Raw genomic sequence first — 22,959 nt, 5'->3', positions numbered from 1 at the left:
TGTTTGCATTTGATTTCATCTAAATCTAATATTTAAGACTGGCAACATTTTTTTAGAGATCTAGTTATTCTAATATAAAGCTGGTGATTAAATTTTGAAGTATTTGGGAACATACTGAGCATTCAGTACGATAACATGTCAGTTAGAGCAAAACATCATTCCTATTAAATTTCCTGATGCAAACAACATTGAAGTACCATCAATTATATATTCCTTTTGAAAAGAAAATAAATAATGTAAGAAGCATGGATATTGTGTTTCTAGTTTTTAATACAATCTTTGGGTGATTAAAAATTGATGGTTTTAATCATATATCAAAAGTGGAATAATAGTCCTTTAGGTGTTAATACAGAGATTAGGAGCGCAGCAACGACCAAGATTTACTGTACCTTAGCCAACTGGTTCCAGCATATGACGTATTACGATTAAACTAAATTACTGAAGCAACTAAATATCCTAAACTTTATATATAAATATCTAAAAAAAAACAAAAAAAACAAAAAAAAACGCAAAATTGGACGGAATGACTTTATAATATATATTTAAAATTATGCTTTATTAGATAACATTGTAATTTAAGGAGTAAATACTGAAATGAGGCAAAACATTAATTCACATTAGATTAAATTTGAATTACAATTATGAAAGCTACTGGATAAAATTGTAATGATTAATAATTAATTAATTTGAAGTAATTACAACTTAACAATACCTAATTATTCAGAATTTATTATTAAACTTAATCCAACACTATTCATAATCAAATAATGCTGTTGAAAGTACACAGCCTCCATTTAACTAGCTTCAAACTCATGGGAAGATCGACAGTTGCAAATGGGGGATAGCCCCCACCCAGAAAAAGAATAACAACTCCCTGGTTCAAGCATTTCTAAGAAGAAATCTGAAACATTGCCACACCCCCCAACCCCACCCACATCCCATATGATGTTTCTAACGCTACATGGCCCCTACAAAGATTTTTCTCTAGATCCATCCAGTAAGACATAAAATTTTACATAAATTTAAAATCTTTCAAAAAACATAAAACTTTAGATAAGTTCTCATTCGTGGTTTGTTTGGTGTTCCTTTTTTGCTGGAACAAATTCTTCTCATATGAGGACTCTAAACCTCATGCGCAGGGAACACAACTGGTTTGTGTGCCCTTAATAAAGAACCCAGAATATCCCTTGAGTGGAAAGCCACCAGAGAAACTCCACTGATATTAGAGAGCCTTCGATTTGCATGATGATGCACTCTGCCGTCACTGTTCTGCATTTTCCTTCTCTGCAACAACATACATTCGGGCAAAACTGCATCCTACAATCTAGACGAAATTGCATCTTTTGTTTTTGTTTTGGTTATACTTTGAAGTAAACCAACTATCTACTATGATAACTCTTACACAATTTCTTAACAAGTTATGATGGTAATCCTCAACTCAACTGATATTAAATGGCATGTGGCTCCTATAATAACATTACAAGCATGATATTCTTTGCATTAAAAAAAATCTAAAATTCGGCCTGGGTCATTGAGACAGTACACAAGAGAAAGTCCAAGGTGAGTCGAGTCACTGTGTGTTTTTATGCATTGTGATCATTAATATTATAACTATATCATATACAGTAAGCTCATAAAAGCCTGAGTCTTTACAATTATGAGTTTTATAGTATACAATTTATGGAAAAAAATAATAAAATCTAAGATCAGATTTAAATCTAAATTAAAAAAATCTGAAATCAGATTTAAATCTGAAGAATATCATGCCTGCCATTAACAATATGTCAATAGCAAGTAGAGTAAATTGCCATTTGCAATCACTAGAAATTAAATTGGCCAAAAGATGTAATTAATGAAGGCCACAAGTATGGTGTTATACAGTGGGCCCTCCATATTCGAGACCCCTCAATTCCATAACCCCTCTAATTTTGAGACCACTTTTTTAAGAACCAATTAACAATCTTCAATCTTGTAAAACGAACTAACCTTCTAATTGGGGACCAAACCCTGACACAACCTCAAATTTTCTCGAATTGGAGGGTGAACTGTATAAATATCAGAGAGCTCCATCTGACCAAACCATACAATTAGAAAGGAAATAATGTACAGTAGAAGTCAAAAACAGAATATTAAATGGCATGAAATAAAATTATTATACATTTCTGTTTCTGTTTCATTTTTTCTGTTGTGGCTTAAAACGTTTTTGCCTGTAGTTCCAAATGTAGCTTTCGTGACCATCATAGTCCGGCCGGTAGCCGTTGATAAGGCACTGGATAACCCATTCTGTTGACACTACTGGAATTCCTAAATCTTCTGCTTTATCACGGATGGACTTTGGACAAGTTGGATCAGTTACTATAACATCACACGTGAAAGCAACATCTAGTTAAAGAGAATACAAAGTGAATAGTGACAAGATAATCTGAGATTACAAATCCTCGCCCTGTCGCTTGTTGTTCTAGATCATAAGCAACTGCCATCCTAAATATAAACACAACTACCATGGCAACAAGTTAAGCTTACCAGAGTCAGCTGGGTTCTTATTTGAAGGCAAATTTGAGACTACTTCACATCTAGCAGCATGGAGTATGGAGATCCAAGTATTCTTTGTCTCCTCTTGTTCAGACACTACCATTATATGCATCCTCTGTAAAACTGTCTGTTCTTTCGGGCTAAGGCATAAAAAGTCAATACATGATGGATAGTGTTAATGTAGGTAGTTGGTACAGGATGGGTTGGAGCAGCACGTTGAGGCTTTTAGCAAAATGCACTCAATTTATTATTATTATTATTATTATTATTATTATTATTATTATACTATAACCTACCTTAAGGGGAATTTAGACAATGGAGAAAGTAGAGAAATTAAGAAAATGATGTTTCTCTAGTGGTCAAATATTTATATCCTGTGGTCACTAGTTCAAAACTGGGTGTGGGCTACAGTTTTTTTTTCTGTTTTCTTCCTTTTGCTGGACAAGTGGGATCATCTAATTCGTCCCTGGTGACGAGTTCAAATCTAGTTATTATTTTTGTTATTGTTATTACTGTAGAACCCCATTTAAGTGGTGTCCCAAAGGAGGGGGTTCTACTTTATTACCGTTATTATCTCCTGTGTCCTTGGGCAAGGTACGTTACCTATGGCTGTCCCAATATGCTCAGAAATATAACTGGGTATGAAATAAACTTGAAAGCTACTACACTGCCTTAGTAGAAGTAAATTTCTGGGACTACCACACCTTCCCCCCACCCCACCATGGAGGGAAGTTGTTTTATATATATTTGTTTGATCCAATGACCGGGCAATACTCAATTTTTTTTTCTGTATGTATTTATACCGGTACACACATAATAGGCTTATTTACTGTAATGAGAATGAGAAAAATTTACCTGATGGTTTTTAAGAGGGGGAAACCTTGAATTTTGAAAAATTTTAAAGTCATTAAAAGACACGTTAGAAACTGGGAAAGCTCATTTCCCGCCACTTAGGAATCAAAATTTTCCCAGGGAAAGACCACAGGGGCCCCCTTTATTTTTGGGGTATTCTGGAAACATTTTGAAACCCCCACTTCAATTTGAACCCAGATCCGCCCCCGTGGCTTAACTTGAAATCTTTTCTATTAGGTGTACTTTTTATTTGCAGAGTAAGCGCATTCTATAATGGTATTGTGTTTGGGAATAATGAGAATTTATAGCAGTCTTTGTTGGCATGGAGTACATCACAGTCTGTTTATTATTCTATCTTTTAATGAGTTCCAATTTAGCTTAGATACATGTTTGTTACACAGCTAGTTCCACTGTAGTCATTTGTGACAAATCGTGCCGCTCTACAGTACATTGTCCTTTTTCATATTATTAAATCGTATTGTATTCACTGAATATAATGCTGTCTTAGAAGGCCTCTTACCATTCCATTAATTTCTCTTCCTCTATACTCTCGCCAGCAGCAAGTACATATGATTTATAATCTTGGAGTTTGTTCTACCGAAAAAAAAAAAACGTTACCATTTAATGACTACAAATCAACTATAAATATAATATCCATATATTACAATATACACAAAAAATAGCTGGAGCTGATATTAACCCTTAAATCACTCCACACAATCCTTATAGCAATTTCTTAATTTATGTAGTAAAAATGCATACAATCAATGCAATTTTTTATTTACTTTGTGTAGTAAGATATTGCCTGGCCAACGTGAACAAAAAATGTTGTAGAGTATATTTCAACTGATTTCAATCCAGCCTTGTAGATAGGTAACTGGGTGGACAGATAGATTTATTTGGTGTTAATACCTAAATGAACCCACAAAAATATGAAGATGTCTTTTCAGTAGGGTTCCTGGGTCCTTCTGGTGGTGACTGGGAAATACACTTCCTTACTCTTTTCCAACGAGTATACTGGGTCCTTTAAAGTGCCATAGGCCATATTGCAGACAGGAGAGTGCATTTTTTATACTTATAAGGTAGGGTACTTATAGCAGTAGGGATCAAAGGATAAAGATAAAGTTAAGGTAAAATACATATTGCATGGCACTAACATCTTTACAACTATCTCGGAGCCATATATGTGAAATACATGGTAACCCGGCTGCCAATGCTTGGAAATATTTTTTGGTGCGACAATATGTGTTGGCGATCAAATACACGTTTCCTGAACACTTCTGAAAAATAGAGTTGTTTTTTTTGTTAAATAGATTTAATGTTGTACTATTAATAATTTTTAAAGTATATACAAATCAAGATTATTTTTTACTTTTCAAGTTTATATTACATATACTTTACTTCATGGTGTCCTATTCAGCAGCGTTTAACTCACACAGACCCAACGCAAGAACAAATCATGCAGGGCTGCTTCATTGCCGAAACAAGGGTGGATCCAGAATTTTTTTTAAACAGGGGGCACAACAGTTTCAGAATAGGTAAATGAGTACCACATAACAGTGATAGGCATGGAAATTTTAAAAATTTAGTGGCAAAACGGGGAACGTGCCCCCCCCCGTGCCCCCTACTGGATTCGCCCCTGAGAAAGTGGGGCCAATCAAGATAAAGGGTTGTTTTCTAGTCGCCCGAAAATAACGTCCAAGGTCTTCTGGGTGTTAATTTTTTCTTTTTCTTTCTTTTTTTTCTTTGTTTTACTTTCTAAAATGGGAGGCCGGCCAACCCCCTCCCCCCCCCACCAAATCCGTCACTTAATGACGCTGTCTGAGTTGGTTTTTGAATAGTTCAGTATTCAAGCAAACATGTTGGACTGTATTAACATGCTTACAACAATCTCTATTTTGCATATATTAGAAATGTACCAGAAAAATTTCAAGCATAACCATTTCAGACTAAAACAATGTTGAAAAATTCATATTACAGACTACAATAATAAACATTAATAAAGCACTTAAAAATTATTAAGAAAAGATGTGTATAAGAGACAGCAATACATCACTGGAAAATCCTTTGGTTTACCAAATTGGTCCCATACAGACTGTTGATGATGATGGAGGAATGTCTTGTAGTCAAAAGTTGATCATATGGAATTTTCAACTTTTTTATATATATTTTAATTCTGTACAGGAGGGGTTGATTGAAAAATTGAAGGCACGCTGTACCTCTGAGATTCTCCAGTGCTCTCACTTTCAATGATATAGCCACAGCCTGTCTCTTATACACATCTAGATGTGTATAAGAGACAGCCCCTCTTCAGTTTGCTTAAGTAATCTTGAAAAGAAGCATCAAAAGCTTATGGGCTTCTAATCAAAATAATATGGACTTCTTTCGAGATAGTTTCAGACTGATGTTATCTTTGATGATTATGATAGTGTGACATGTCAGTATCAATAGTATTTTTTGTACTACCATTGTTAAAATAATAAAATTAAATTAAACAGAATTCCGAATTCTACAGTTGATAACTGTCATACAGTATCAATTCCAAAAATTTACAGCATTAATTTTGAAAAGAAGCCCCCCCCCCCACCCTTTATAGTTGAAAAGAAGCCCATCTCAAAAAAAGGCCCATCTCAAAAAGAAGCACATCCAAGAGAACTAAAAAAAATAAAGAAGTCCAGGGTTCTATTCGAGGTTTTATAGTATATATAATAGATAAATAAATCTAAAATTAATAGAAAGCATAGTATTTTTAGCAGTTCATTTAATTAAAACACTGTTTATAATGTTTTTTTTTTGTTTTGAATTCCACTGTAATTTCTATGTAGACAACTAAACATGATTCTGATTAAAAAGGAACCAAATTGACAATACCAAATTCATGAATCCCACAAATAAATGATAACCCCATTAGAATTTGAGGACACATTTCACTAACCTTCCAACTGTGGCCTGGACCTCTTTTTAGATGGAGTTGTAGCAGAAGAGCCTTTCACCTTTTTAGTTGTTTGTGCTTTCTCTCCTCCACTGCTGGGACTTTCATTTGCAGTGGTTATTCTTCCACGTAACCTCTTACCACACACAATATTATCTAGGGATAATTAAAATGAGAATCTTTACCTGATTCTACAAAGAACTAAACATCTAACTAACATCTCTCAATTGCCTACCCCTCTGTCTGAACAGAGTTCATAAATGAGAAAATTGGTAATTCAGAGAATTCAAATTTTCATTGCATCTAAGTGTGGTGAGAGGTAGGCCTAGGCCTATGCTACAAACTACAGGGCTAGGTAGACCTAAGCTTTGCCATGGCAGCAAAATTTTGTAATGAAATACTATTTTCTGCAATTAATTATAAAACTTTACAGAAGCCAAAAAGCATCTGTGCTCACTGTGCAGTGTTCATTTGAAGTGATTTCCAAATGAGCAACAATTATCGCAGCCATAAATGCTTCCAACTGTTAGATACTAATACTAACCTAAATTGAGTCCTGTATGTAAGTCTGTACTTGCTGAAAACTGAAGTAGGGGTGCAGCTTGTTCTTTAGTTAAGATCACTTTACTTCGAGGGTATCTAAAATAAACAAAAAATAAATAAAATATATGCCTTATGATGCTCCTTTCTAGAGGTCTCTTGGTATCTGGTACCACAGAACGAGACAAAAACCTCCAGATCTTTGGTACCAGTATGCAATACATCACTGGAAAATCCTTTGGTTTACCAAATTGGTCCCATACAGACTGTTGATGATGATGGAGGAATGTCTTGTAGTCAAAAGTTGATCATATGGAATTTTCAACTTTTTTATATATATTTTAATTCTGTACAGGAGGGGTTGATTGAAAAATTGAAGGCACGCTGTACCTCTGAGATTCTCCAGTGCTCTCACTTTCAATGATATAGCCACAGCAATCATCGTCTCGAAAATATCCAATCACAGTGCCTATGAATAAATAATTGGTAAATAATTAGAGGGTAATTAACACAAACAATATTCAAGCCAAACAATGCTTATTCATAATTTATTAGAATACTAACAATATGGATTGTGATGTATTGAAAATCATGAGGATGATGGCAGGGATGTATTTACGGTGGGCCGAAGTGGGGGCGGGCTACCCAGCCTTGAAATTTTCCACCCAGTTTAAAGCAAATTTTATGACCCACCACCCACCCCTATTAACCTACTTTTATATCCTTACAATCCACTCTTATTGTTTAGACTTTAGCAATGTTATCACCCACTCACCCTCAAAATGTCTATCACCCACCCTAAGTTTTTTTTTTACAGCTACAACCCTGTGATGGTGATGACGTGGATGATCAGGTCTAAAAAGAAAAAAGTGGTGTGGCACAACACAGAGATATGCGTCGGTCCGGTCTGCAATTTTATAAAATGTTGGCTTTTCTGTTAATATTGAACCTTTGATACATGCTGTGACTAATTTCACCACACGAAAGACTGTAAATAAAGGTAAACATGTGGGCCAACATCTGTTTGTGAGGAAGGCACATATTCCTAGTACTGTTCTGATTGATTAGTTCGATTGACACTCCGAGAAGTTCCATTCTAAGGTTCAGCATCAATCATTACTTTCCCATTCTATCTTGGTCTTGGATGATAAAGTGGTAGCCACAGATCTAAAATTTGGGTAAATTTATTTTGAAAATTGATTCTTTGAAACATCATACTAGTACTGTATTTATTTTTGCCAAAACAATTCTGATTAAGCAACAAGTGTTTTATTTTTGGCCTAATTATGCAATAACGTATGATTTTGATGATGACAATTATGAAGTTGATACAGACTTAGCAATAAATTATTAAAATATTAGTATGAGATGATAATTAAGTTGATGGTGATGATGATGTTGGTGGTGATGAAGATAAGTGTTGATTATAATGAGATACATAATAATATGATGAAATGAAGATCAAGTTAATAACAACAAACATATCCTATCATCTTTATATGTTCGAGGTTACCTGGGCTATAGAGCTCACTGCTGGTCTCTGCTAGGACCATCTGCCCTTTTGAAAGCCAGGCTTTATGTAAGATGTCTTGAACACCTATAACACGCTTGTCACCGTCATCAAAACAGAATGAATACCTATAATCAATCAATCAATCAATCAATCAATCAATCAAATCTGTTGCCAATAAAAAAAAAACTTTAAACAAAAAAACCTGTACAAGACAGAGTCAGGGAAAATAAAGCAGAAAACAAACTTTCTTTCTTCCTCTCCAATGAACATGGAAGATAGCATAATGATCAGCATGATCAGGAGGATCAAACTATTGTTGTTGAGCGATGTTCTAAGGAACAATAGAAATAGCATTACCCAGTTAAGGTATCCATAAAAAAGGCCTCACAAATGAATATTATGTAATAACCTTTATATATATGATAAGAAACACCAATTACAGTAGAAACAAAAATATGATAATAATAATAATCGTAACAGCAATAAGTAGAGCTCCGCATAGTAAACTATAGGAAAATTATTATACGAAGGTTAGATTAAATGCTTGAAAAAATTTCTGAATGCATTAAATCTAACCTAAGTATAATAATTTTCCGCTAGTGTACGATGCATGCTCTACTAATTGCTTTATAAGTCAATAGCCGTCTTTTAATGTTAGTTTTTATAACCAACTGTGTTGTACCAGTCATCGGTTGCTATAGTGATTTGATCATTGTGTGTGTATTTATATTTTGTGCGTATGCTGATTTGTGCTCCTGCAGTAGGCAGTACTACACATCAGCAGTACTGTACGGACACGATGAATAACTAAGCCTAGGGAGGCTATTTTGTAATTTGTATTGTGTTAGAAGAACTTGTTTGTAATTTTTCACATTCCTCAAAGAAATAAACATTTTTCCAAAGCATTCGAGGGAGAATACAGTTACTGTCACTAACTTTTTGGTAGGTGCAGACAGGTAAAAATCTTTGGATGATTTCAGAAATTATGCAAGGCTATACGGCCTAGACCAGTAGTAGTAGGAGGAGGCCTCGGCGGCTCTACTTCTAATTTTGTTCCTTGAGTCTTTAAAATAGGTTTAGAATATTCCTATTAAACGTTCAGTTTGTTCAGATTATTAGGGTTCATTGATTCAAGGAATTGCTTAATTGTTCATATTTAATAATGAATTTAAAGTACCTTTCTTCGGTTTCTAATTAACCTTGTCTTACGAAACTAATTTTCATTTACAATTTAATTTTTATCACGGTACACGTTGTCTTGCACACGAACCTAAAAAAATCAAGCCAAGCGTTAATTGAATAATTAGTGGACAGTGGGGAATAGGCAAATAACATTGGGAGTTGCAGTGATGACGTCACGATTGACTTATAATAAAAATTGTGTAAGATTAACATAGAAATGACAAACATTAGTAATGCACTTAAGACAAGAAACTCTAAAATTATAAATAAAAAATACTGTATATCAATAATCATAAAATACTAAAAATTTTGTATTATTAATACTGTATAAAAAAAAACATTAATAAAGCACTTTAAAATTATTAAGAAATAAAGAGGTAAATGTAGGCATTACCTGTTAGGGCTCTCCTCTTTATCAATAGCACCTGGATAGTAGTACCCATCCCGCCACCTGGCTAAGACTCTCACTCCTGGTAAAAGATAAGGTCCAATTTCTGGATCCGGTGGATCTGTTAGGTCACCACTACTCTCCTCTGTAGACTGAACTGTTGTTGCCTTTCTTGGTGAACATCTTCTTGTTGGTGCTACTGAGGGTGAATTTCCTAAAAAATGTAACTCATCATTAATCTTTCTTTGAAATTAAAATATATATATATTTTTTTTAATGGTTTTACACCAAATGAATAAGACTGAAAATGTGATTAAATATTGTAACAATAACAAATACATAAATATTGGAATGAAAATGTTATTTTACATGATTATATAAACAATATGGCTTTGGAAATGTTATCACAATATTTAACTACTATACAGTACCTTTGCTTTTCGTTACTGTATTAATTGAAACATCTGGATGTTTTTCTCCACTGCCACTCCCATTTTTTGGAAGACCTAAAGGATCATCTGGTCTAGCATCACCAGATTCAGTTGCAGATTTATTGTCATCCGATATGGATTCGTCAGAAGTATTCTTTTTCTTTCTTGTCATGATGTTTTCCAACATCTTAGGTGAACTAAGAGCATCAGTATCTGCTTGGACTATTTCGCTTCTCTTAGGCCTACCCTTACTGGATTCTAACTTCTTTGAATTTGAAGGGGAGTTTTTTGTGCTTCCAAAATCTTGTGAAATGTGCCTACTGAGCCTTCTTGTTCTGGTTACACAAGTGGGGGTTGAAGGCTCAGTAAAGGCGACCTTTTTTGTACTTTTACCAGGCAATTCTCTGAGTCTTGCAATTGAAACTGCTGCATGAAGCTTGGGAATGGAAATACTTGCTCGAACATTGTCACCTGTTGCAACACTGCCAACATTGGAGGAAGACTTCGGTAAACTGCTGGTGCTGATACTACGGGAAAAGCTACTTCCGGAACCAGAAGAGGACTTTGATGTTGAAAGAGAACTCACATCTCCAAGATCACCAGATGAAAAAGAAGATGTTGTTCGACTTGGAGATACAGGAGGCGGTTCTGGTTGTTCAGTAACCTTTACAGTTGGAACATCAACTTCCTTAAAGAAATGAGTTTACAAACAATAACAATTATATTTTTGTTAACAAAATAAAGAGAATTATGTGTTGAAGTACTGTAAAACACACTTTCAAAAATTTGACAATCATGCACAGAAACTATGGTTATGTAATTTAGCAGAAAATGTAGTCATTGTGCCTTGCACAAGAAAGCAGAAAAAAAATCAGTGAACAAGTCTTTAGCCACAGTCACACTACAGCCTCAACCTGGGTTGACTCATGCCTGGCTTGAAATTGCTGTCAACCAAGACAGCTCAGCCCAGGCAAAGTATATTCAGATGACCCTGGGTTGACTCCCAAAATGCGACCAATCACAGCTAGCAGTGCAAGGTTTATGTTCAAGGATTTCTACTATCTGAATTATGTCAACCCAGGTAAGTGTGGACACTGAACATTTTCATGCCAGGCATAGGATCTTAATTTTATTGAGTCAAGTCAGGCTTGAGGCCCTAGTGTGGCCGTAGCCTTAAAATCATTCATTTTGTGACAAAACAGTATATTTAATTAAGTGTAAGATCATTTGAATGTTGAATAGAAAGGTATTCAAGCCGCTTGTATTGTAAAGTGAATCTGAAACTCTTTAGTCATTAACTGTTCACAATGAAAAAAAAACATTGGGTATGCCCAAGAAATACTGATCCAAAATCTTTAAAAAAAAAAAATCTGGGGTCACCCTTCTCTGCAAAGTTTTGGTTGATTTTTCCAAGTAGGAGCAAAAAATACTTTTTAAAAAGCTTTAGTTATGAATTTGATACTCTCACCTTAGATTTTAGCACTTTAGTTATCATTTCACTATACCAAAAAGTATAAGGTGAGTTATGGTTGGCATAGAAATAGGTCTAGAAAAATAGTGAAAAATGTTTGTTGGATTAGATTGGATTAATTCATTGTGCAAAAGATAACCCACGAAAGTTGAAAGACTTATTTCCAGTTAATAATAATAATAAAAATAATAATAATAATGTTATATTCATATAGTGCATATTTCACATTGCCCCTATGCGCTTTACAGAGAAATAATATAGGCCAACTGAAAAAATGCAAATAACAATAAAATAATAACAATAAAATAAAATAAAAATAATCATAATAACAATAATATCAATGAGACTAAACTACTCTTATTCCTTAAACTAAGTAATTGTTGGCCGTTGACTCAGTTGGGTCCTTTTAGTGGTGAATGAGCAGTACACTGGGAGACAATCTAAATCTCCTACTTTTTTCTGAAGAGTGTTCATTAACATGCACATGAGCCATATTACATACAGGACCAAGGGCTTAAAAACTTCAAAACTATCAATAGTATCAATGCATGCAATTACAGTATTTATTAAAATAAATAACCTGTTTAAATAAATGCCGTTTGAATAAATGACCACCTTGAATGAACTTTCCCTCCAGAGATTCATTTGGAATAAACGCCCTGAAAAACCCCCCCCCCCCCCCCCCCCCCCAAATGACTGTAAACAAAACTAATGGAAACAATCGTTATACTCAACATATTCTACGCTAGTAGAATATCATTTTATCCAACTTGGTTGGGAGTCATTGAGTATTTATGATCACGCAATAACAAATTTTGGAGGTATGTGTTGTAGTTCCCCATTTACAGTGAAATTAGGGGCGTTTATTTGAGTATACAGTGCGTATCCATTTTACACCGACAAAAAAAACCGGCTCCCTTGAATAAATGCCTCGTAGAATTACATTTTTTCCAATTGGTTGGGAGTCATTGAGTATTTATGATTACGCAATAACAAATCTTGGATTTATGTGTTGTAATTCCCCATTTACAGTGAAATTAGGGGCGTTTATTTGAGTATATACAGTGTGTATCCATTTTACACCAACAAAAAAAACCGGCTCCCTCGAATAAATGCCTCCCTCGTATAAACGCCCCTCAAAAACCCTTTAAACGATAAACAACCTGTGGCATTTATTTAGAATAAATACCGTATTTAATTTTCACTTACGGTTCTTTTCTTAACTTCTATAACAACACCATCCCTCACAGCTTCTTCTTGTATGCAGCGATGAACAATCGTGGTAGTTATAGTTGTTATTTTTGTCCGCCAGGTGACTTTCGTTGCATTTGAATGCTCCGCCTGTGTTCTACTAGTACCAGGGTTATTTTGCTCTCCTTCCACTGTGCTTTGTGTTTCCACCTTTGCAGAATTGAGTAAACAAATAAATACACTTTGTTATCCTCTTGGGCCACCGATGGCAAATATCTCTTTTTTACATTTGTTTTTATGTAATTCTTATTGTAAATTTTCAAATCAATACATAAAATTATAATATACTCCCACAATTATGAAAATACAATATTGCTGTAAATGATTAGAGTGAAAAATACCAGATTCTTTGCAAGACCACTTCTCTTGCTTGAAGTTGCAGCTACTGCTTCTATTATTTGGTCTTGTCTTATATTATCCTGTTCTTTACTTTTTCTTTTAACTTTGCTTGTCTTCACTGGGGTTTTTCTTTTCGGATTCTTTTTCCCTGTGCTTCTTGGCGTTATGCATATTTTCTCGGCTTTTTTGGATGAACTTTCTAGACCTTTCTTAGCACTTGTTCTTGTTTCTGTACTTCCAGCTTGCAAGCCAAGCAACCGTTTTCTTTTTATACTGACAGACTCTCCTGATGCATGTTGTTGCCTTCTGCCTTGAGTTGGTGTTCCATAACATTGGGAATCGCTAAAATCAAAGGGATCTCTTTTATCTTTCTGAAGATCTCCTTGCTTTCTTGGTGAATGGCGTCGAGCAGAAGATGCAGATTTGCTTTGCTGAACACCTCTCCCAACAGACTTTTGCATATGAATGACTTTGTGTTGGCTTTTGACACCATCCTGAATCCCTGAGGATTTGTTGTTATTTTTACCTGCCAAAGATACCAGCTCTTTCTCCATGTTCTCTTCTTCATCTTCAAGTATTTCAGTATCTCCACTGTAACTAAGTGTCTCAATCTTATCACTGACAACACTCATAACTGAAGAATTGCTGTCATTAAAAGTGACTGCTCTCTGATTTGTATGGTGGCAAGAGTTACTGGATTGTTCTTGAATGTCATAAAGACAATCATCAGCTTCTCTGGCCTGTTGCACTTTACTAAATACTGAATTTGTCTTCTTTGGGCTTTCTTTCGCAATTTTGATGAGTTCACCAGCGTCTGATGGTCTTGCTACGTGAAAAACAGGAGTGTTGTCTGTGTTGGCGTCAGTTTCTTTTCCAAGAACAAGTGCAGAAGCTGCAGGCGGTTCATTTGCTGCTTCCACCTGTAAAGATTGAAATTAAAAGAAGATGTATAAATACCAATGTATATTGTGTACACAAACAGATCAAAATATTTTGTATTTAACAATAAAAAATGTTTATCCCTTTAAAATTGGTATTGTTGCTTCTTTGTTTGAAAAAAGTTTGGAAGAATCTTAGAAGAATTTGCAATTGATACTCCGGTATACAAAAAATCAAGAAGTTGGAAAAACTATCAAAAAATTCTGTCACGGCAAAATAAAAAGAACAAATTTAAGTCACTTTCAGTTAAATATGTTTGTTAGCAAAAGTTTACAAAAGCTTAAAAAGGCATTCACTAATAACAAGAATATGATGTGGTACCTGAATTTCTGTTGTGGGATGATCAGAGTTTGCAACATGCTTTATGCTTTCTTCTTTTTCCAGAATAGGAGTGCTGTGGTGTTGGGGACTTTGTAAACCCTTTTTAATAATTTCTCCAACACCAGGAATGACTTCAGAAACTGGTTTTAGACTGTTTTCTTTCGGAAGACTGAAATGGAATCCTGTACCTGATAAACAACAATGAATATCAGTTGTAAGATAAAGTTTGCATCAAGCATGAATAAACAGGGCCTTGTGGTTCTAATCTATATTGTATCTAATGAAATTATTTTGAAAAATTCAAATTGTGCAATTTTAACATAGTGAACTTATACTGATGCTTTGGGTTTGCTTTTGTATTGTTTTAATGTGATGTTTTTGCCGTTTCTCGTTCTTGTTTTCCTGTTGTACAAAATACACCAATTTAGCTTTTGGCTACTAATGTATTTTTTTATGACGGAGTTTTTTGAATAAAGATACCGATTATATATCTGATTTCATCCAGTTGATGGAATCCTATTACACTTAGAATATATTTTACAAATGTAACAAACACTTGATAATCCCATGTAATTTATACAAATAATAATAATACAAACATTTTCCAGAAGCAAAGAAGAGGTTTTCTAATTTGAACCAGTGGCCTTTAAATCAATTTCTCAATGCCGGATTAAGTACCCCATAAAACTTGCAACCCATATGTGGAGCGGTCAAGCCAACTCAGTTGCTTGTCGAAGATCGTCAACTGGAGAAAATCAGGCCTAAAGATTTATACATTGAAAATTTCAAAGAAAATAAAAATTTATTTTATGACTTAAAATTAACAATAAGGTATCTAAGATCCATGCTACATTGACATTTTCCCAATTTTCAACGGTAATAGAAAACTTTTATACAATTTACAGAGGGTATCTCATTGTAAAATGTCAAAAATTTGGTTCATTTTACCCCGTTTAGTTTCATATTTCTGATGTTATGCACGTCTCCATTTTGAAAGCGGACTGCTCCATATTTGGTACCAATGCAAAGGGAAGTTTACAAGCTTTCATTCAATGGTTTTAAATAGTGTAAACAATTCTGTTCATCCTTGACAATGACATTGAAATATGATGTCTGTGACCGGTCACTCACATATAAGTACCAACAAATCAATGAACAATGATTCAACAATTTTTTGTAATTTCAAAACCTTTAGCAACGCTATACTTCCTGTTGTTAGGTCTAGGTTTTAGCTTAGCGTAGCCTGTCTATCGATTATCGCTGATACTTTTGGGTTACAAAATCTGGATGTTGTTGGAAAAATTTATTTATATTACTTGGGCCAAATTTCAAGAACGCTGTATAACGCTATCCCCCTGTTGCTAGGTTGGGTATTCGGTTATGCCCATGGAACAAGGAACGTCTCCGCGCTGTCAGCGTCTCAGGGAGTTGGTAAACTTGGAACGTGAATTTCTCGAAAACATGTTTAAGGTTCCTCCCAAAGTTAGGTATCTTTAAACTTCTATAACGGTATAACAAAAAGTTGGATTGTAAAAATTTTTATACGATTGTAAAGAATACCTTACTAAATAATAATAATGTATTATCTCAAAATCTGAATTTACGACAAGCGAGTGATTTGGCTTGACCACGCCACATATCCTGTATGCATGATAGACTATAAAAGGATCTCCTGTAGGTAACTTGTAAACTAGTTGAAATGTTCTACCATTATTCAAATACCTGAATTTTCTTTTTCTGAATGATTATTTGAGTTTTTCACAAAAGAATTACTGGAACAGACTTCAACTGGACTCAAATAGCTGGTAGTAGTAATCACTGATTCTGTAGTAACTTTCTGGGGTTTCTGGAAAACAGATTGGCTAATTTCACTTCCAGCACCTAGGTAAATAAATATTTTATTAGTTATTATTTTTATTTATTGCTCAGAAAATGCAAAAGGACATAATATAGGAGCAGGACTAATTCACTGAATCAAGGCATACATGCATCCACCCACTCCCTGTCAATCCATCAATCCATCCATACATGCATCTATCCATCTATTCTACATAACTTATTGACAAACAACTTATTGGAAGCGTGGGCCTAAATAAATGTAATTTCCCTTGGTATCTAAACAATTTTGTTTACCTTGCTTCTTGCTACTGTCTTCGACAGCTTCATGATGTTGTAACCTTTCACCTTGTGTGTCACTTTGAGTTTGTGTTAAATAATGAAGACACCAATCTTGGGAAGCAGCAACCACATCACAGTCAGCCTTCCCATGATGCATTTCAGCAGACTGGTCACCAATGGCATCTTTTAAGTTGGAGGTTAGTGCAATTTGTGGCTCATCATCTCCATCATTGTTTTCGTCATCAAATAAATCTTCTCCTCCAGATTGCTCTTGCATCATAACATCCTCCGCACCACCTGTGGAAATTCATATGAATTACAAGAAGGGTTTTTAATAGATTTGAATAGAAAATATAAGTTAAACTTTCAAATAAATTAAGATATTGGATTAGATATAGAGTGTGTGAATTTTTTAACATTTACTATGATTTAACTTATGATTCTAAGGGAGAGAGAGATGGACTAAAATTTTATGCCAACTTTGTTTTAAGAAATATTTCAGACCATTATACTTCCATAAAAATCACTAGTTTGCATACCTCTAGTTTTCTTGATTTCTGTAATGCCATTATTGCTTTTTAACTGCGGTTCCGATAATTCTTGAGCAGTTTCTGTGAAATGTAGCCTTAAAGAAGCAGCCTGGCTCTTGATGATCTCATCGTCTGTGGTTTGTTTTGGTGCATTGTCTTTAATCTCCGCAAGTAAATACTTTTGAGAAGATATGACCTGTCTCTTATACACATCTAGATGTGTATAGCTTACACCTGTCTCTTATACACATCTAGATGTGTATAAGAGACAGTATATATACATATATATAAATATATATATGACAATAATAGAAATGATAACAACAGAAACAGAAACAAATATAGTAATAATTGGAGTGATCACAACCAGTCACATTTATATCACTGGATGATGATGATGATGATGACGATGATGTGACGATGATGATGATGATGATGATAATGATGATGATGATGATGATGACAATGATGATGATGAAGATGACTATGATGAGAATGATGATGATGAAAACATAAATAAACCCACCTGGGTGTCAGCAGGTTCATCCAGGTGACCTTTCAACCTGGTAGGGATGATTTTCTTTGGCGGGGCACTGGCACACCTTGTTTTAGCAGGATTCCCACGACTTGCAGATGATGCTACAATATACAGACAAAATTCCCAAAAAACAAATTCAATTAAAACATATTTACATGGTTGTCTCGACTTAAAACAAAGGGTTTTTAAATAAACTTACTTGGTAGACTTGATATTTCCTTATGTCTCAGTTTCTCTTTACTCATTTGAATTCCGGGAGCGGGGGTAACAGACTTGCCAGCTGATGTGCTACGGCTCCTTGTACCCTCTAGAATACTAGATCCTGGTGAAGTCTGCCATGCCTAGAGTTAACACAATAAAAAACTTAACGAATGGCTAATGCATTTTGTTTTTCATTATAATGTCTATTTTTTTTTATCTATCAGATAATAATCTTATGTTATAGTAATATCATACTGTAGAAAGTAGATCCAAAGGCTAATGTACAAGCCCTACTATCAAGGTCTGACACTCAAGAACCAAAAAATCACTAATATAAACTAATAGTTACAGATGCCGTTAGTAAAAGTTTAAATTTACTATTGTTTCACAGTCATAACAACATGCATGTTGATAAAATTTCAGGGGGCGTAAAGCATCTTTAGCTCCCTTTCAAATCTGCGCCTGCTGAGGAAGGTAAATTGGTAAAATAAGGAGATAATAGGTGAGGTGGATTAAGTGACAGCAGCAAAGCTCTTTGTTTTTACCTGAAACTGAACAGAATGACTAGTTGGTCTTTCAACCTCAACCTCTGCTGATTGTGATGGTGAACATTTTTCTGACGTCTCACTCTGAGCAGCAGCTTCTTCAAGTAACTGCTCTTTATTTAAATCCTGCTGCCATTTAGGTATCTATAAATAAACCAATAAAAACAATAAATATATTACCATAACATCAGAGTAGTAAGAGATTGGGCCTTTGGTTAAGATCATATTACATGGTCATACTGTACAAATAACTGATCTTGCAATTATACAGTTCAGTAGCAATTGGATTGACACTGATTGTATGGTGGCAGGTACATTTACAGGCCAAAAACACACTTTCATCATAAATCATCATCTGTATCAGCAGGCTATAGGTTCGCAAAAGAAGGTATAATGAAAGTCTCGTCTAGGCATAGACGACTGTATTAAGGGACTGACTTTAAATTTTACCAAATACCTTGGTGAACAGTCTGTGGAATACAGAATGAAGAAATCAGCTTTAGATTTAAATAAATCTTACACACACTACAAAACTAAATTGTAACAACATGGACCAATGCTACCAACTTGGCTTGTTCTCATAACGGAATCCCAACCCCAACACATTACACAAAACATATAGAAATATATTATAGAAACAGACCTCGAAAGCATCATTGTCTTCTTTTGAAAAATATGGTTCAGTCTCTAACATGGCATTGTTATTGCATATGTCCATAGGTTGCTCAGCATAGCTGTCTGCTTAAACAGGAGAAAGAATGGAAAGTTATATTCAATTCAAAATAGATTTGTCCATATTTGGAATTTTATTTCACATGATGACATTAGGAAATCACTTATTTGAGAAAGGTACTTAATATTAAACTTATAATTATTAGAAACCACTTAAAATCTAATTGTCCTAATATAACATTATTTATAGGTTTTAATTTTACTATTATTTTTGGAATACACTATATATCATTATTATTACAATTATTAAGTATTCAGGTGGTGTATTATATTTTTAATTCATAAAAAAAGGAAAAAAAAAACTGTCTTTAAAAATTGAAAAAAAAAATTACATGAAAATCAATAAACACATCCATGAAATGAAACATACAGTAGATACAGAGCAATTTAGATAATCTATTAAATTTACAAAATGCTTGGACTATTATTTGTTAATGATGTTAAGCTCTGTCTATACTATCAATCTTTTTTTAGACAATAAACTGTTGTATGCATATATGTGGCAAAGACAAGCCAAACCAGTCACTCGTCGCAAAAATCGATTTTGAGTTATTAATACAGGGTTAAAGAGTAAAATAATAGCTATAAAATGGTAAAAAAATCATTCAAATCCGACATTTCCTTATGAAGTTACAAGCATTTAAGCATACAGCTGTTTAAAGAACAATATATGTGGAATCAGCCTTCAAAGTTTATGATTTCAGGCATTTTTCATGCAGAAGCTATCATAAAACCTTTAAAAAGTGTTGTTTTAACATTGAAATTGGGAAAAATATCAGCACAGCATGATGTATAGATACATAAACCTCAGTTTAGTGAAATAAATTAGATTTTTAAAAATTTTACATTCTAGCATGTTTTTGCTATTTTCTCTGAAACACAATTTGCGACGAGTGACTGGTTTGGCTTGTCTTTGCCACATATAGTCATGATGTGTCTATATAAGGTCATGATGTGTTTTTATCATGACCATATTTAGGCATGTCCCATGTGTTTTTTAACCCAAAAAAAATGATAATCTGGACAGGGCTTACACAATACACATACCAATTGTCTGTGACGGGGAGCTGATAATAATTGCTTTAGGTTGATAATCGTGAGGTGGAGACGTTGCTACATTGGATGAGGTTATTTGTCCAGAAAGATGAAGATTTGCTATCGTCTCAGATGGTGTACAGACTGGATGTTGTTCTGTGTTGGTAAAAGAGAATTAAAAAATGAAAAATTAGCTACAGCACTATTTTATTGAATTAAAAGCTCTTTCCACACTATCAACTTTTCTTTGAGAAAAAAAACAGTTGTATGCCAATATATAGTCATGATGTGCCTATATTTGGTCATGATGTGATGTCATCATGACCATATTTAGGCATGTCACATGTTATTGTGAAATAAAATTTGACAGGGCTTTAGACAACAGAAGAAATAATAATCTGATAATCAACAGGAGTGGTTTGGTGGTTCTGCTTCCCAACCATGAGGTCAGAGGTTTAATCCTTCGCTGTGCATTTCGCTTGTATCCTGAGGCAAGGCACTTTACCGATGGTTGTCTCTCTCCACCCAGGTGTACAAGTAGGTATCTGGTAGGTTCAAACACAAAATGCGCTGATTACAGCTGCAACGTTATTAAATTCTCCCCAGGGAGCTGAGAATGTGTTCCTATGTGCTTGATCTAATCACTGGGGGTAACGCGAGATGCTTTAGAAGCCTTGGTGGCATGAAGTGCTATTATACAGTAAAGTCTAACATATTATTATTATTATTAATAAAGAAGTTGACATTCAATCAAAAAACTAACCAGTAGTTGGTTCCTCCTCCTCTTCTTGTGAAGGTGGTATGACAACAACATCCACATTATAGGCTCTTGGTGATGGTTGGATCACGTTGTCAGACATGGTTTCATCAGATGTATTGGCAACAAATGACCGTGACTGTCTGCCATGTAAGACGCTTGAATTACTTGAGTTACTGGACAATGAACTACTCTCACCTGATGTAGGAATATGCAACAGGTTACTGCCTTTATTTGATCCTAAGAACATTAAAACACAATACTCAGTAAATAAACAATTCATATACTGTACAAAGATGAATCCTGGAATTTGAAATAGAGAAGGCCCAGGAAGGCAGCTCTAAATGGCTGAAAATGGCACTCTCAGACTTCAATTTCAATATAATTTTTACAAACAAGGCGATATTTTAAGTTGTAGCTTCCAGGTCATGTTGGTGGTGGACGCAAATCTATAACTTTCATCTTACGACCTACCCACCAATATGTGGGTGTTGAATTTTGGTACTGTATATTGCAATTGTATGTCCATCGTCGCATGTGTTACCTTTTTGTGTTACATAAACCATATTTTCTAGGCTTCTCCCCTTCACAAAGTTTCCCATTGGTGCACCAGTATCTTACCTTCTTTTGTGCTAATTTGCTGTGTGATTGGCCTCGGCGTACCTTTAGTTGCTTTGACATTACCAATACTACCCACAACTGCAGGATCCATGTCTTGCTGTGGAGATGAGGGAGTAATCGCTGAAATGTTTCCAGTACATGTGGTAACACTAACAGGAGAAGATAGCACATCTAAGTTTTTCAGCATCTGTTTCTTGACAGAATGCAATGATTTATTTTTTGAATGTTTGTCCGACTGCAATGCCATAATTATTACAAACCAAATCCTTACTCCTTTATTAAGACTCTCAAACTCTATAATATGTCTTGACAATACCAGCAATTTATCCCTTGCAAATAATATAGAATAGGTCTATAAGCTATAATTAAATTATTGATAAAGTATAGGCCCAGGAATTCTTATTTATTTAATTTTAACATGACCTGTTCAGTAAGACAAAATTTGTACATACACAAGGAATTAATCAATCATTATCCAAATTCAAAATTATCAAAACATTAAAAATTTGTAACAAACAATGAAAAAATGTAATACAGGAGGGGTAAAATACATATGCCAAAATAATTCCCTTTTCTTCTAGAGACTAGGCCTAAATAATAATTAATATAAAGAAGGTAGTGTAATAACTTAACTCCTCCTAGGCCTAGGTCTCGGCCTCAGCTCGGGAGGTGAATCAGAGACACAGGCTAGTGGAGCAGGCCCGTGCTAGGCCTTATAGTTAGCTAGGCTGCACTGTCATTGTCCAGCCACGTGTGGCAAGTTAACCAGATCAGGCTAGGCCTAGTTATTAGGCCCTACTAGGGTGCCTAGTCTATGCTCGGCTCGGCCTAGCTAGGCCTAGCTTAGGGCGGCCTAGGCCTATCCTTACTTAAATACTTACATGCATGGATTATAATTTAATAATACAACAAATTAAAATCAGAAGATGGTGTACAGCTCCTGAATCTTTATATGAAATGAGATAACATCCACTTACCTACCAGACCTGCTTGCCAAGACCATCAGTTGATATTTCATGAGGTCATCATTTGCAACCTGTCTAGTCTTGACTTGACTCTATTTCGCGCCATTTAAATTGGTTTTTAATAATTATTGACGTCATAAGGGAATCCCCTTCTGGTGCGTAACAGCTTGTTTACATCTTTTATAACGGCTGTACTCTCAAGACTATGCAATCACATTAGAAAACA

The 22,959-nt window shown here is 34.6% G+C and overlaps 1 protein-coding gene across 1 annotated transcript; it reads right to left on the bottom strand.

Moving 5' to 3' along the window:
* Positions 1-250: 250 nt before the first annotated feature.
* On the bottom strand, positions 251-22,890 carry LOC117104501 (TP53-binding protein 1-like). The gene is made up of 25 exons (XM_033245352.1): positions 22,746-22,890; positions 21,769-21,917; positions 21,154-21,387; positions 20,403-20,546; positions 19,267-19,361; positions 18,624-18,767; positions 18,077-18,218; positions 17,866-17,978; positions 17,349-17,517; positions 16,825-17,106; positions 16,414-16,572; positions 14,692-14,879; positions 13,434-14,351; positions 13,051-13,242; positions 10,371-11,058; positions 9,946-10,153; positions 8,370-8,494; positions 7,247-7,325; positions 6,861-6,955; positions 6,320-6,472; positions 5,270-5,277; positions 4,542-4,664; positions 3,905-3,978; positions 2,524-2,672; positions 251-2,382 (listed from the first exon to the last, which is right to left on the bottom strand). Exons 1-25 carry the CDS (start codon positions 22,784-22,786, stop codon positions 2,174-2,176), a joined length of 4,881 nt encoding a protein of 1,626 aa, XP_033101243.1. The 5' UTR covers positions 22,787-22,890; the 3' UTR covers positions 251-2,173.
* Positions 22,891-22,959: the final 69 nt, after the last annotated feature.

Source organism: Anneissia japonica, unplaced genomic scaffold, assembly GCF_011630105.1.
Source record: "Anneissia japonica isolate Jap-2015-1 unplaced genomic scaffold, ASM1163010v1 scaffold287600_len331809_cov165, whole genome shotgun sequence".
NCBI lineage: Eukaryota > Metazoa > Echinodermata > Crinoidea > Comatulida > Comatulidae > Anneissia > Anneissia japonica.
The sequence above is the reverse complement of the archived record's forward strand: the minus strand, read 5'-3'. Positions and strand labels throughout refer to the sequence as shown.

Bases quoted from the DNA above. Each gene is read 5' to 3' on its own strand.
- LOC117104501 (XM_033245352.1), bottom strand. From the start codon at position 22,786: ATGAAATATCAACTGATGGTCTTGGCAAGCAGGTCTGGTAG. The intron at 11,059-13,050 runs GTAAGTGAAAAT...CATTTCTTTAAG, and splicing joins TAGAAGTTAAGAAAAGAACC to GAAGTTGATGTTCCAACTGT. The intron at 6,956-7,246 runs GTACAGCGTGCC...TGTTTATTTTAG, and splicing joins AGCACTGGAGAATCTCAGAG to ATACCCTCGAAGTAAAGTGA.